Raw genomic sequence first — 16,522 nt, forward strand, 5'->3', positions numbered from 1 at the left:
GATAATGAGGACCCACTCAATGAAGATGATGAGAACCCACTTCATGAAGCCATCATAGCTCAAAGAATGAGGCTGAGCGAGGAGGAGGTGTGCAACCTATGGGACATAATTCCGCCACGTGATGACTTTGTCGGGGTGCCATTCGTAACCCGCCTGACAAGTACCATGGTCGATCGACATGAAATGGTATGTTATATGTACTGCATGTAGTAATATATATATGCTTTATTGTTATACTTACAAATGCAAATTATCCGATTATATGCTTAGTGAATCCGATGATATGCCTAGTGTAGAGTCCAATGATATGCTTTGTGGAATCTAGTCGATGATATGCTTTAGTGTAGAGTCTGATCACATGCTTATTAGTGTAGAACCCAAGGAACTATTAATAGTGTAGATAATCCATATATATACTTATTAGTAGAATTCATGATTAATTAGTACAAATGCGTAGTATTGTGTCTTTTGATAGTGTAGAAATCTAGACTTAATAGAAATATATTTGCAAGAGTATGTGTGAGGCTATTTATTAATTGATATGTTTTTCTTATTCAGAGATTGCCAAAGAACCTATATGTGAGTTGTGGTATCGAGCCTGATGAAGAAGGCTCAGTTGGACTACGCCTTACCGCAAGGGGCTCCGTCACCACATGTACTTACCGCATGGGCACAGATGGTCGCACACACTTGAACTTGGTTGGGTGGAAGAGATTCCTCGTTGGCAAGAATCTTCATGCTGGACAGGCCATCCTAATTACTATCAGGAACACCCACCGCCCAGGCTTGAGGATGATGATCATCGTCGATATCATCTAGAACTACATATGTGTGTGTGGCTATATCATCTAGAACTACATATGATGATCGTCGTCGATATCATGTAGAACCACATATGATGATCATCGTCGATGTCATCTAGAACTAAATATGATGATTGTCGTCGATGTCACCTTGTACTGCTTGAGGATGCATGTTGAGTATATATGAAATTGTTATCTAGTACTCCCTCGGTTCCAAATTACTCGTTGTGGTTTGAGTTCAAATTTGAACTAAAACCACGACGAGTAATTTCGAACCAAGGGAGTACTACCTAGTACCTATAATGCTTTATGAAATTGATATCTAGTAGTACCTAGTAGTACCTAGTATCTGGAAATTGCAGTTTATCGATGCTGGAATGGGAAATGGTGAAAGATATAACAGTAGCGCTAGACCGGGAAATCGCTACAGCTAAGTAATAGCAGCGCGTTCCTGAAAAGCGCTGCTGCTATAGTCAATAGTGGTAGCGCGGGTACAGGCAGCGCTACTACTAAGAGTTAGCTGTAGCGCCTTATTGGTAGCGCGGGCACCCGCGCTGCTGATAGGCCTAAAACCCGCGCTGCTGCTAGCCTTTTCCCTAGTAGTGAGCACTGGCCTGCTGCCTTATTTCTAGCTGATCATGACCAATATAGATGGTCATAACCTTGTAAATTGTGGTGGGTTGCTATGACTAGGCGCCACCTCATCAGTTTTGCCTATGTGTCATGTCCATGTGGTAGTTTTTGCCCTAAGTTGTGAAGCAACCTATATTTTTGTCATTCCCAAAATTCCCAAAAAAATCTCATAAATTCTTTGGGTCATATCTTCATCAAATATGTAAAAATCCTTCCTTGCCTAGTTTAAAACTAATTCAACAAAATTCATTTTCCTATTCTGTTCACAACAACACTTTATGAAGGAAGTGCTATTTATATATTCTTGATTGCCCTCGAAATTTTTGGGCACTCTTTCCTATCCAAATCATTACCGCATAACAAAATTCAGCTCCACTTGCCTAGCAAATCTTCCTCGGCAAATTTCGAAAGTTTTTGTCCACCTAGAAGCATTGTGAAGGAAGTACCTTTTTATATATCGAAATGACATGAAATTTATACAGTTACTTCATATGCCCAAATTATCACCCTCCTCCATGCAGCTCAGTCAAATAATCTATGTGAGCCCAGGTTCAATTTATATTTTATGGCCAAATTGGCATGTTGCAAAGCAAGTGTTATATAGACCCCTCCTATTACCATCAAACTTTTCGGGCATTCTTCCAGACCCAAATCATTTCCACATGATAATATTCAGCTCAATTTTCCTTGTAAATATTTCTCAGGAAATTTTCAAAGTTTCTACCTCGAGAGAAGCTTTGTGAAGTAAGTACTAGCTAGGCTTACCCAAATGATCTGAAAATTTACCAGCGCATGACCATACCTATGTAACTTACCTACACCAATTTTTAGCTCATTTCATTCATCCAATCTCTCTCACTAGTTTTCCCAAGTTTTTGTCCATATAACATAATTGTGAAGGAAGTACCACTTTGGCATGTCCAAATAGTATCCATTTTCTACAGTGCTTTCCTATGCCCAAATAACCATCCTCCACCTAATGCCAGCTCAATCCATTCATTATTTTGAGCCGAGCTTCAACATTCGTAGTTATGTCCAGTGTGGTAGTTTGCAAAGCAAGTACCACCTAGGCTCCTCCTTTTGAGCTGAAAATTTGTGAAGATGGTCTTCTTAGTAACTGATCATCCTCAGCCAAAACTCACGCCCATTAGCCATGTACATTTCCTGTACCGCTAATCAAACACTTGGCTGTTAATTCATGTTTGGGCATCGATCGGTCTCCTCGTGAGAATCTTATGTTGTAATTTTCTTCCTAGCACCAACCTGGTGAGTGCCCAACCCACTAGACATGCCTAGGCCGCCCAGAACACATGGCAATGCCACAGTCACGCGGTGACTACGCGGCAGGCATGCGAGTTTACGCGCTCTAGAGTTGGGGCCCTCGGCCACCGCCCAAACCTCGACATATCGCCACCAAACCATGTATTTATGATTAAATAGGTCCTTATGTAACTAGAAATGATTTTTGGAAAAAATAAATAGCAAACTATGAGGCAGCCGCAGTTCAAATTTGACCCGCTTCCAACTGAATCGGCGGGAATTTCTCTTTTTCATGAGAGGTGGATCAAAAACTTTTTACACCCAACCATTTGGTCAATTGTGCATTAAATATGTCCTAGTATTTTAGAAAATTGATTTGTTACAATTTTGCAACAATTATTTGGGAGGTCCTTCACAAAAAAACCTCCTTTTGGGCACTCGAAAAATGGAAAATGGTTTTTCTGTGCAAAGAAAATGAAAACTTCCTTAGGCAACATTGTTTGCCATTCCAATATGCACCCTTGTGCACAATATGAGATCATTTGAACAAACTATGCCATGAATGTGGCCATAATATTGATCATTTGGCTTGAAAGCCATGAATACTCACACTTGATAGCTCGTTTCTATCAACACTATTTTAAAACCATTGTCGTATTACAAGTTTGTTATTTTTCTTGGGAACTTCGCCACATATAATGACACAATGCGGAGGTTTCCCAATTTTTTGATTTTTTTTGAATTTTTTATGCCCGTTTCAAAATGCGGTCAAAACGGCGGGAATGACCGTTCCTAGCTAGTGGTTGAATCTTGGAATTTTTTTGGTGTTTCTAGCGAGAGGTGGATCAAAACTTTTTACACCCAACCATTTGGTAAATCGTGCATTAAATATGTCCTAGTATTTTAGAAAATTGATTTAGTACAATTTTGCAACAAATATTTGGTAGGTCCTTCACAAAAAAACCTCTTTTCGGGCACTCAAAAAATGAAAAATGAATTTTGCGTGCAAAGAAAATAAAAACTTCCTTAGGTAACATTGTTTGCCATTTCAAGATGCACCATTGTGCATAATATGAGATCATTTCATTGAATTTTTCATGTGAAAAAGTAGGAGAAAAACAAAAGAATGCCGAGGTAGATGCTTTTTTGAAGCATAATTTGTATTTTTGATGAGAGGTGGATCGAAAGCATTTTACATCTAAAGATTTGGTCAACTGTACGTAAAATGCGGTCATATATTTTTGGAAAATGGAGTGGTGCTGTAAACATTTTTGGCACTCCGAAAATAGAAAATGACCCCCCCTAAAAACTCATTTCTCATAACAAATTTTAAAAGATATTTGTCTTATTCCAATTACAAGTTTGTTAGTTTTCCTAAGAACTATGTCACATTTGGTGACACAATGAGAATGTTTCTTTTTGAATTTCTCATATCATAAATTTTTTTATATGATTCAACACCTTTTTTGAAAAAAATATGGTTTAACACCTTATTTTTAGTCAATTACGACCAATTTAGAAGGTCATAACGTGTACTGGATTCTGATTGGTTCATGGACATGTCACGCGGATCATGCTCAAACACCGTCGGATGCTCTCAGATCGGACGGCAGCCCTTTCTCCCTCGCCCCGCTCCCCCTATTTGTCTCAGAAAAAGAAAAAAAAAACTCCCTCACCCTCTCACCCCATGAACCCTAGCGCTCCAGATCCACCTCAGGCGCTCCTTCTCCCACATCGCCGCCGCCACCCCGCTGATTCAGATCCAACACCGCTGCCTGCGCCCCCGCACCACCACCCGCTCCTCCGCCCGTCCCGGAGGCCTTAGTCGGCGCCCTCCGTTGCATGGCCGCCGCGCTCGTCCCGCCCTCGGCGCCGCAGCTCCACCGCCATCTCTGCTGGCTCCTCGCCGACGCCTCCGCCCCTTCCTCGTCCAGCGCGCCTCTGCTCAGGCTCACATCGGGCTCCTCATCGTCCTCCTCGACCTGCTCCTCCCACTCGCGCTCCTCTCCAACTTCCTCCCTGCCGGCGCCCCATCCTTTCCGCTCCCCTCCCCTCCATAGGGCCAGATCCGCACCGTGCGGTGTTTCCGCATCCGCATCCGCGCCGCCACCACGCCCAAACCGCGGCCGAGGAGAGGAGCCCCGCCGCCGCCACGCCCTCCTCCTTCCACCTCCACAGCTCTCCCTCCCTCCCTCCTCGCACCTCAAACCCTAGCCCGTGCGCGGGAGGCCATGGCGACCGAGCTCTGGATCCTCAGCACCCTCTTCTCCAAGAGAAAGATCAGCAACGCAACATCCACAAGGAGAGGCTATGGTATGCTAGGTATGAATCCCTTTCTCTTCTTCTGGTTTCCTTCATCCCGCATCTGATTCCTGCGTTCTCTACAGTTTGCTCACTCCGATTGCTATAGTACGGTCTGCTTTAGCTTGTGAAGGAAGGGGCCAGCCAAGGAGAAGCTCATGTGCTGCACGTCGTCTACAGGATCAACATTGAAGTAGTAAGTCCCTGCCCCTCGTCCCCTCCATGCCCATATTCGTTTGCATTAACCATCATGGCCCTGGCCAGTTTTTCAGCAGCAGTCAGTGTCACACACACCAAACCCAAAATCAATTTCACGTTATAATAGCAGCTAAAATTCAGATCTGGGACAATGATTCTACCCTGTAAAACGATTCAATGCCGCCAGTCTCAGGGGTTTGAATTGGCCTTAGCACGTACGAATGGAAGTGATGCATACATACAGGTTATAAGTTGTCCTTTACATATACCTTACCCACACACAATGTTCAGTTGCCAGCCTGCAAGAATGCTATTCATTTTCTAGTATGAGTGTACATTCTCCCTTAGGTCTGGTGTTAGTTTCGTCCTTCCCTGTGTGTGTTCTCTCCTAATGCTACAAGTTTCCACGCAGGCGACCTCTATGGACGACATCGACGATGAAAACAATGACGAGGGGCCTGTAACAAGAACGAGAGCCCTCTTGTTCACAGGGGCGTTGACCCGTGACGCGGTCTTTGCCGCGGAGTTCCAGAGTTCAAGGACCGAATCATCGACGCCGTCAGTGACGAGCAGGTTCGACATCTTTCTCGGTTCTTTCCCCTGCATTCCTTTGGTAGCAGCACTAGTAGTATATGTAATTTGTGCAGATGCAATTGAAGTGAATTAACTCGGTCTGATGTAGTTTCATTCAGTTTGGAATTTTTTTGAAATGTGACCGACTTGGATTCGATGGTAGATGGTTTAGTTCATGTGAAGCATCCCTCTTACAGTAAAGAATGCAGTTTGAGGATAATCTGCCAATTCTTCTATAGTGGATATAAAATAATTAGGCATTTCTAAATTGCCTTGAATTTCCCTGAACTGACAAATGGACTGATCTACTTGCTGCCTGTGCTACTAAACATAAAACTGAAAAACCTTTTACTGCCATTTTGTAGGTACTTTCCATAATGAACTTGGTTTCTGTTCACACACATGTACTGCTACATTATCCTATACATGTTGTCTGAATTATGTGAGAGGATATTGTCATTTTGCTGGTACTTTCCATATTGAATTCATTGTAGCAGACATCGGCAGGTTTTAGATGTAGCACTCTTTACTTTTGTCGCTGGTTTACATTTGTCAATCCTAGGAATTGATTAGTGCCTTCTGTTTTGACTCTAGATTTGAATAGTGCCCAGGTAGTGTTCATTAGTAGGTTAAAAGGACGTTCAGCTTATTTATTAAATCATGATGTACAAAAGGTTTAGCTACGTGGGACTCCCAAGTCTGCAACTATAGTAGAAATAAGGCCATGGAGCAAGAGTTCTGTTGGGCATCCTTTGCATTTCTCTTGTCATGTTCCATGCTTCACAACATGTGGGTAAACATATCAGTACACACGCACACTGCAGTTTGTAATGTCATTTAATAGGGGATGCATTAGGGTACTTTATTTCCATTATAAACTAATAATAATTAAGAGCTTAGTAAGGTAACAATAATCTAGCATATATAGTAGAATATTAGATGTGCTTGTATAAATAGAATGCAGAGTTTAGAAATGAACTGAAATCTGAGAGCAGGAAGTGGTAGGCTTAATTTCATTTTGACTCTACATTCTTATTCTTATATTTTCATTCTTATTCTTTGCACAGGTGAAGTGTGAATCCAAGGCCGAAGCTGTGAATCATATCAACAAAGAGGAGCATATTATGTGTTGTAATTGTATGCATATCTGGGTTGTAGTATACTGAAATGTAATAGACTAATGTAGTCTTGTTTTGGACGAATTTCATTTGCTCTCTAGTCTGTTAAAAACAATGATTGTGTATGTGATTTGAATACCCGTGAAATGGAAACCTGACAAGAGGGTCCAAGTTATAATGGTTGTTTGACAAATTTCAAAATTTCTGACATGTGGGACATATTTTGAGATAAGCATGACATGTGGGGCTGGCTTACTAGTGGTACCCCAATGTATAATGGTTGAAACTAGAAAAATCAATGGACTAAAAAGGCTACGGCCCAAAAATAAAATGGCTTAAATGTTGTGCCTGGCCCATGTAGTTGACCAAAATTAATTAAGAAAAAATATGTAAAAAGGTCGAATTGTTGGGCTAGGCCCATGTAGAAAATCGAATTGGACCGGGTTGAATCTTGTGCCACATCAGATTGCCACGCTGGATGCCTACGTGGCCTGGGGAGGTTGCTAGTGACCAAAACACCAGAGTAGACGTATTTTGGTCATAAACGTCTACGACCATTCCAGAAGAAAGGTCGCTATAGTCAGTTTATGACCGCCAGCTTTTGACCTTATGTTTTTGGTCACAAAAAGGTCACAAATTGAAAACAGTGACCATTCAGTGACCAATAGTGCTGGTCACAAGTTGACATATTTCTTGTAGTGATAGTAAGAGCAGCATGATGCTAGTAACTTTAATATGTTGTGACTGCAGACGGAGCTGCCACCGTGGAGACCCTTCGGGCGGAGCTTGCCCGAGCCAAGGAGCAAGCAAGGAGTAGTAATGCGGCCGCTTTAAAGGCGGGCGAAGAGTTAAGGGCCGAATAGGCCGCACATTGCGGGAGCAAAGAAAAAATTGCCAAGATGGCCGTGGAGTTAAAAGATGCTGATGACCGTTACCGGCTTCTTGAAGAAGAAAACTGGATGAAGGCGACGGACCTGGAGAAGGCTCGGGTGGCTGCCAAGGAAGCCCGCTCCAAAATTAGAGCGACGAAGGAGGAGCTGAATCAAGCTGTGGATATCGTTTCTGGGAGGCCCTTCTTCTTGCGGACTAAGTTCGGAGATCCGAAATATGCTCCTCTGGACCGGCTATGGAGTTCTGCGGATGAGTACATGGATTTGGCTGCAAGTGCTGGAGATGCGACCGAGTACTTCAAGGATCAGAAAGGTCCTGAAGTGGAGAAGCTGTTCTGGTCATAGTTTCACGCTCCAGTCCGTCCGCTGTTGCTAAATGAGCGATTGACCGGTTGGGCTGAGCTCCATAGATTATCTGGACTGGCCATGAGGTCCGTTGTGGAACATTTGTGGCCAGGAGGGTCAAGGACGAATAGCTATTTTAGCTTAGTGAAACAATTCCTTGGCGCTGTGCCACGCATCGATGCTGTAAAGAGGTCGGCGTGCATGGAAGGCTCGCGGATGGCCCTTGCCCGTGTCAAAACATACTGGACGGAGATGGATGCCACAACTGTTGCGGTGTAGGGTTCGGCCATAGGCCGAGTGGCTGCCGAGCACTACTCTGAAGAAGTTCTTGAAGGCGCACGTTCGATAGAGGCTCAGTGCTCGAAGAATATTATGTTTGAGTGACATGTATTCCCATTGTAAAAACAATGTTTATTGAGTTTATCAAGGCTGTATTTATACTTTTGCCCGAAAGTACTATGATGCCTCCTGTGCGGTCGTTTATGTATATATGTATTGACCTGAAAGATGGCAGTCGTCGGCTTCAGCCCCCATGCATATAATGCGGGGGTGTTCGCAGAAGACACATGTTCACACTTGATCCAATGTCTTGGTCCATTAAGGAGGTGATAGCGCATCGAACTAGGCAATCAGACTATAATGCTTTAACACTTTCACTAAGCCAGAGGAGTTTGACAGTGGGGCTACTATATAGCCCCTGGTGGCTCCGCACTCATCCGAATTCGGGGTGCGTACATGCTTGGCCAGGAAACGGCCCTTCGTTAAGGCAGAGGAATCCCGAAGATTCCGCTAGGTCATCGAGTGGTTGACCAGTCTCACGCTATATCATGACAGTTGGTTTTTGGCTTTCTCTACTGAGGTGCTCGTCCAGATGAACCAGGGCACAATCGCAGTAGTTCTCCTGGTGCTGCCTTAGCTGATAGAGCGGAATGTAAGGCAGCAAAACACAGGAGCCGGGCAAACCCAACATTTGACCAAAGACATGATTCGGAGCTGATGCATATAAGGCCAAACTCGCGACACCGAACACTCCCTAAGGTATTCGGTCTTTATGGTGGAAACCGGGCTTAAGCAGTGCCCTTTGTAATAAGCCCCTGGTGTCCAGGTACATGCAATATTCTGACGTACGTCAGCATCCTTCTCAATTGTACTGAGAATCCGGGGGATGTGTATCAACAAGAGATAGTAAAAAAGGTTTACGCAGGGTCTTAATCTAAAAAGAATCCTTGGAACGTGTCCCTGCTGCACGTCTGCGCCTGTGTCTCCGTTGTGCCGTATTCTGGACGGGTGTAGCACGATGGTCATCTGTAAAAGAGAGGAACTTAGTTGAAAAGTTGTCGTGCAAAAACGTAGGTTATACTAAAGAAACCATGTACAGTTCAAGATGAGTAAAGTTGAGCCTAATTGCCACTTGTTTGTGCGCGTTGAGCCCCTTGTATTGTAATAGGGGTGTAGCCATCAAACCCGTATCAATTACATATAGCTGCGCCGGACTCGTCTAACCGCGTCCGTGGTCTTAACGACCTGTCAAATGCTTTAGTTGGTGAGGTCGTTTAGTGTGCGGCTGCCAAGGCAGCCGCACGGTCTTCCACGCGCAAGGAGCGCTCAATATTTCCATTTACTGTAATGATGCTGCTTGGACCGGGCATCTTAAGCATGAGAGAAGCGTAATGCGGTATTGCATTAAAGCGAGCGAAAGCTTCGCGTCTGAGTAGTGCTTGATAGCCACTTTGGAACGGAGCGATGTGGAAGGTTAACTTTTCGCTGCGGAAGTCACTACAAGAAATATGTCAACTAGTGACCTTCTGTCAGTGACCCTGGAAGAATTGGTCATAGATCTATGACCATTTGAGACCAATTGGTCAAAAGCTGTTCGGGGGGCTCCAAACCCTAAACCATTGCGACCATTTTGGTCAGAAAGGTCGTAATTTCCTTATACGAAATGGTCATAAAGCAAATAGCGCTAGTCCACTGCCTTATTTCTAGTTGTTAACGACCAATATAGATGGTCATAGCCTTGTAAATTGTGGTGGGTTGTGATGACTAGGCGCCATCTCATCAGTTTTGCCTATGTGTCATGTCCATGTGGCAGTTTTTGCCCTAGGTTGTGAGCAACCTATATTTCTGTCATTCCCAAAATTCCCAAAAAAATCTCATAAATTCTTTGGGTCATATCTTTGTCAAATATGTAAAAACCTTCCTTACCTAGTTAAAAAATAATTCAAAAATATTCATTTTCCTATTTTGTTCGGAACAACAGTTTGTGAAGGAAGTACCACTTTGGCATGTCCAAATAGTATCCATTTTCTACATTGCTTTCCTATGCCCAAATAACCATCCTCCACCAAATGCCAGCTCAATCCATTCATTATTTTGAGCCAAGCCTCAACATTCGTATTTATGTCCAGTGCAGTAGTTTGCAAAGCAAGTACCACCTGGGCTCCTCTTTTTGAGCTGAAAATTTGTCAAGACGGTCTTCTTAGTAACTGATCATCCTCAGCCAAAACTCACGCCCATTAGCCATGTACATTTCTCGTCCCGCTAATCAAACACTTGGCTGCTAATTCATGTTTGAGCATCGATCGGTCTCCTCGTGAGAATCTTATGTTGTAATTTTCTTCCTAGCACCTACCTGGGAAGTGCCCAACCCACTAGACATGCCTAGGCTGCCCATAACACATAGCAACGCCACGGTCACGCGGTGACCACGCGGCGGGCATGCGAGTTCACGCGCTCTAGAGTTGGGGGCCTCGGCCACCGCCCAAACCTCGACGTATCACCCCCAAACCATGTATTTATGATTGAATAGGTACTTATGTAACTATAAATGATTTTTGGAAAAAATAAATAGCAAACTATGAGGCAGCTGTAGTTCAAATTTGACCCGCTTCCTACTAAATCGGCAGGAATTTGTCTTTTTCACCAGAGGTGGATCAAAACATTTTACACCCAACCATTTTGTCAATTGTGCATATGTCCTAATATTTTAGAAAAATGATTTGCTCCAATTTTGCAACAATTATTTTGGAGGTCCTTCACGAAAAAACCTCCCTTTGGGCACTCGAAAAATGGAAAATGGTTTTTTCATCCAAAGAAAATGAAAACTTCCTTAGGCAACATTGTTTGCCGTTCCAATATGCACCCTTGTGCACAATATAAGATCATTTGAACAAACTATGCCATGAATGCGGCCATAAGATTGATCATTTGGCTTGAAAGCCATTGATCTCCACACGTGATAGCTCGTTTTTGAGAACACTTTTTAAAAATATTTGCCGTATTACAAGTTTGTTATTTTTCCTGGGAACTTGGCCACATATAATGACACAATGCGAAGGTTTCCCAATTTTTTGATTTTTTTGAAGTTTTTATGCCCGTTTCAAAATGCGGTCAAAACGGCGGGAATGACCGTTCCTTGCTAGTGGTTGAATCTTGGAATTTTTTTAGTGTTTCTCTGATTAATTAGATACTTATATACCTAGAAATGATTTTTGGAAAAAATAGATAGCAAACTATGAGGCAGCTGTAGTTCAAATTTGACCCGCTTCCAACCGAATCGACGGAAATTTGTCTTTTTCACGAGAGGTGGATAAAAACTTTTGACACCCAACCATTTTGTTAATTATGCATTAAATATGACCTAGTATTTTAGAAAATTGATTAGGTCCAATTTTGCAACAAATATATGGTAGGTCCTTCACAAAAAAACTCATTTCGGGCACTCGGAAAATGGAAAATGAATTTTCCGTGTAAAGAAAATGAAAACTCTCTTAGGCAACATTGTTTGTCATTCCAATATGCACCCTTGTGCACAATATGATATCATTTGAACAAACTATGCCATGAATATGGCCATAAGTTTGAGCATTTGGGTTGAAAGCCATGCATCTTCACACTTGATAGCTCGTTTGTGAGAACACTTTTTAAAAATAATCACCGTATTACAAGTTTATAATTTTTGCTGGTAACTTGGTCACATATAATGACACAATCCGAAGGTTTTCCAATTTTTTGATTTTTTTTGAATTTTTTATGCCCGTTTGAAAATGCGGTCAAAACGGAGGGAATGACCGTTCCTAGCTAGTGGTTGAATCTTGAATTTTTTTGGTGTTTCTCTGATTAAATAGATACTTATGTACCTTGAAATGATTTTTGGAAAAAATAAAGAGTAAACTACAAGGTAGCTAAAGTTCAAATTTGACCCGCTTCCTGCTGAATCGGTGGGAATTTATCTTTTTCACGAGAGGTGGATCAAAACTTTTTACACCCAACCATTTAGTCAATTGTGCATTAAATACGTCCTAATATTTTAGAAAATTGATTTGGTACAATTTTGCAACAAATATATGGTCGGTCCTTCACAAAAAAACCTCATTTAGGACACTCGAAAAATGGAAAATGAATTTTCTGTGTAAATAAAATGAAAAATTCCTTAGGCAACATTGTTTGCCATTCCAAGATACACTCTGATGCAAAGTATGATATATTTTGAACAAATTATGCCATTTCAAAATGCACCCTCGTGCAAAAAATACAAGAGAAACAAATAGAAAAACACAATTACATAAGCTTTGTTCTTATTGGTTGGAATGTTTGTGCCATGGATCGATGAGATGGCATCCATCCATCCATCCAGCCATCCATCCCATTTATCTAAAGAAAAAAATAGAAAGAAAGAAAAAGAACCCCCACCCCCGGGGCAGCCCAACCACCAAACCCTATCCCCTCCCCAGATCCATCATCGCCGCCCCCTCTCGCCTCTCCCCCGATTCACTCCCGCCGCCGCCTCCGCCCCCTTCTCCCCAGACTGAGAGAGAGGCACCGCCGCAACGGAGAGAGGGGCGCCGCCGTGGCCCGGACTCTCCTCCGCCTCCTCCCCCCACAACTCGCCCACACCAAATCCGTCTCAGCCACCGCCCAGCCAGAGAGCGATTCACCGTCGCCGTCACCGCTGCCGCCGCCGTCAAGCCCCTCTCACCACCTAACAGCCTCACCCTCGCGGCCCCCGCCCCCTCACGGGCCCCGCGTCTCCCGCAAGAATCGCACCCGCCCGCCTAGGGTTTCCGCCGCCGCCGGAGAGGAGGGGAGGGGAGGAGCGGAACCAGGGCGAGATGGTACGTGCGCTGGACTTTGGATCCGTCTCTCGATTTGATCCCTAACCGCGTCGGCGTGGCTGATTCTCTCTGCTGATGGGTGATTCCGCAGGCCGGACGGCTCCTCGGGCAACTCCTCGTCATGGGCGGCGCCGTCGTCGGCAGGGCCGTGGTCCAGGCCTACCGCCAGGCCATCGTCAGTGAGTGCCCCCTCTCCCTCTCCCCCTCTGCAAAAATATTTGTTCTCTACTCCCGTTCCTTGCCCCTGACAGTGCGAATGAGGCCGTACTTTTTACCCCCTCCCTTCTCACCTACTCCCTCCGTTCCGAATTACTTGTCTTAGATTTGTCTAGATAAGGATGTATCTAGCACTAAAATGAGTCTAGATACAATCGTATCTAGACAAATCCAAGACAAGTAATTTAGAACGGAGGGAGTAGTAATGGAGTAAGTGAACTCTTGATGCCGTCTAGTTTCATGTGTCAGTCAGTCTGTTGTGTGTAATACCCCTTGTTCATGTCTATACTAGCTTAGCTAGCAGGTTGGGCAGCAAGGCAGCAAGTTATTGAACTTGAGATGTTGCTGCTGCTGCTGTAGGTTTTTTGTGTCCCTGATCCTGAAGCCACCGGTAACTGCAGTTGCAGTGGGATGTTTGTTGTGGAACGGTGGCCGTGCATTCTGATGTCTGACAATTGTCTGTACTTAGATGCTCCTTGATGAATTGATCTGACGCTGCCTCTTCATATCTTTGCCTATTGGTACTGTTATTAATTGTGATTTGATCTTCATATCTTCCACCTTACCGGTGTTTGTTCTTGTCAAGTACAATCATCATTTAATATTGAAGGGTGTACACAGGGAATTCATTTAGCAGTGTGAATAATCATTTGATTAAATGAATCGAAACCCGATTCGTGTTTGCTCCATTAGACCCTGTTTGGAACTTGCTAGGATGTTGTTTACATTTTGAATAATCATCACCAGACTGTTCCACACTTGCTAGGCTGCTGTTTATCTCTTCGCTTAATTATGTTGGCATGATTGGATGGTTTGCTTCTTGATAGGGTCATGTAGCATCATGCAGTAGCTTGCCCCTTTTGGATGGTGAATTGGAAGCCTGCAGTACGTATTGTGTGGCTTGCCCCTTTTGGGAGAGGTTATTTTCTTATAGTCAGTCTCGTCTGCCTGTGTTTGTATACTAATTATCATTTACTAGACTTTAACTTCTGCTTGCTACTGCCTGGTTCTTGATGCCAGTATTTTGTACTAAAACATGCATATTTCACCCCTTGCCAGATTCTTCGGTGGAGGTGACCCATGTGATGGCGATTCACTCCATCCGCTCCGGTTCCAGCGGCGGCGGTGGTGGTGCTCCTATGATGGCTATACACTGGTAGGCTTGGCTGCCTCCCCTGGCCGCCGCCATGGTGATGAAGCTGAGCCTAGGCTACAACCCCCTCGAGTGAGATCCTCAGCTCCCCTTCTACCCCTCCTACTTGCTCTATGATTCTATGCTCTACCTTCGTGAGGTGTAATTGTTCAATTTTTGTCATAGTCGAGCATTGGATGATATTGTATCTGTCATGATGTACATGGTTCATGAAGTATGCAAACCTACAGCTTGTTGTGCTAGTGATAGTAGGATAATGCAGCTTGTTGTACTAATGATACTGCTATGGCTTTCACATTCATTCATTCTCTGATTGTTCTAGGAGTCCTCATTCATTTGAAAAATCTGTGCACATGTAGTCATTCGGGAGAAGCATCCCCATACTAGCACATGTATTTGAAAAATATATTCAAATTTGTTCATTTCAGAGAAGCACACCCATATTAGCCATTGCAGGGGAGGAAGGGATCAGGGAGTTGAGTTGCTTGACTTTCTTTTGTAATATATAATTTGTGCATATGCTGTGACACGATCGATGATTATTATTGTAGTTTTAGCGTGTGTTGAACTTAATGAAACGGTTGGTTGTGGTTTTCTGAATCCTGTACTGTTGATGTCGCAGGGGAAGGGATCTTGGAGTGACGGCTACCTTTGAGATGTACCGGTGGGCTGCCATCGGGATGATTCTCACGTAGACGTTGAACGAGATGGTTTCCAGCTGTGCGCCCAGTCCTGAACTCGCCATTTGTGTCCTCCTGCAGTTCCAGAAGGTTCGGTCGTGAACGCTAACTATGCCCTTCTCATTTCTGCCCAATTCGCCATGGATAGGATTCTTGCTGGTTGAGCGCAGGAACACTCTGCGTAGTTGAGGCGACAATGCAGACCAAATCTTCTTCAAGTACATACCCATCCACTGCATCGGCTTGGAGTTGGGTATGCACGAGGTCTCCTTTTACTTACTCCATACTCGAAGGTGGAACAAAATCTTGCTTGTTCAGTATGGTCCAGCCTAGCATGTATATATACTCAGTAGTTTGTGTTCTTGATATCTACATGTAGTGTCATGAGGAATAAACCTGCTGATTTCATATGTCGTCCTATGGAAGTCACCAGACTTTTTTTATCAACACTAATTTCAGATAGATAGGTGCTGCCTACCATACCTAAGAGTGTAGCATGCTGTGAAGGGATACTCCAAAGTAGAAAATTAAAAGATGTTAGTAAAATCAGTATGCATCCCTAGTGATGCTTTATCTTGTTATTTTTGTCTGAGTGTTGTGCTGTAGCATCACTGACTAGTATGTTTTTTTTCAAGGTCTATACAAGTGCCATCTATGTCTGGCAACATAAGCCTCTTGTCATGTCATGTATCTATTATCATGTTAGATGTTTTATTAAGTGAATGTTGTATTTCTTGAAAGCGTCGATGTACTGATGCGAACACTGCTTGTGTAGTTAAGACTAATCAGTTTTCCCCTCTCTTATATAGGAGTTCCTAGGTCGAAGAAATTCGAAGAAGCTCGAAGCCCCTGTCAACGACTTGCTTTATATGTTATTGAACTTGTAATGCAGAATTTTCTTGGAATTTTGATGTAAGGCTGATCTTGGGAATTGGGTGTATATTTACTTGCTGTACTTGTTATTCAAATGCTGGTTGTACTTGTTATTCAAATGCTTGGAATTTAAATTTGAGCTAAATGTATAAATAGTACTGAAAGAGGCCTTGGCCCAAACGCTACTGGACCTTAAAAAGGCCACTGACCAAACATAGTTGAACTCGGTTTCAGCAAATACCAGTATATTAATTCTTGAAATGAATTGATTGTAATAGGGTGTGGCCTAGAAATTAAAAGCCCGAATAGTTGGGCCTGGCCCATATAGCTGACCGAAATTAATAAGAAAAAACATATAAAAGGCT

The 16,522-nt window shown here is 43.3% G+C and overlaps 1 protein-coding gene across 1 annotated transcript; it reads left to right on the forward strand.

Annotated features, from left to right (window-relative positions):
• The first annotated feature begins 4,538 nt into the window (after window positions 1-4,538).
• On the forward strand, window positions 4,539-16,321 carry LOC125538230 (proline-rich receptor-like protein kinase PERK9). The gene is made up of 7 exons (XM_048701504.1): window positions 4,539-4,757; window positions 5,122-5,193; window positions 12,791-13,235; window positions 13,327-13,414; window positions 14,511-14,676; window positions 15,227-15,577; window positions 16,094-16,321. Exons 1-6 carry the CDS (start codon window positions 4,539-4,541, stop codon window positions 15,257-15,259), a joined length of 1,023 nt encoding a protein of 340 aa, XP_048557461.1. The 3' UTR covers window positions 15,260-15,577; window positions 16,094-16,321.
• The last annotated feature ends 201 nt before the right edge of the window (window positions 16,322-16,522 follow it).

Source organism: Triticum urartu, chromosome 2 (genome assembly GCF_003073215.2).
Source record: "Triticum urartu cultivar G1812 chromosome 2, Tu2.1, whole genome shotgun sequence".
NCBI lineage: Eukaryota > Viridiplantae > Streptophyta > Magnoliopsida > Poales > Poaceae > Triticum > Triticum urartu.

What these genes read in the sequence shown, in the direction of transcription:
- LOC125538230 (XM_048701504.1), top strand. Translation starts at nt 4,539, where the DNA reads ATGGCCGCCGCGCTCGTCCCGCCCTCGGCGCCGCAGCTCCACCGCCAT. An exon ending in AGCGGAACCAGGGCGAGATG is followed by an intron (nt 13,236 to 13,326) that starts GTACGTGCGCTG and finishes GTGATTCCGCAG; the next exon opens with GCCGGACGGCTCCTCGGGCA. An exon ending in CTAGGCTACAACCCCCTCGA is followed by an intron (nt 14,677 to 15,226) that starts GTGAGATCCTCA and finishes TTGATGTCGCAG; the next exon opens with GGGAAGGGATCTTGGAGTGA.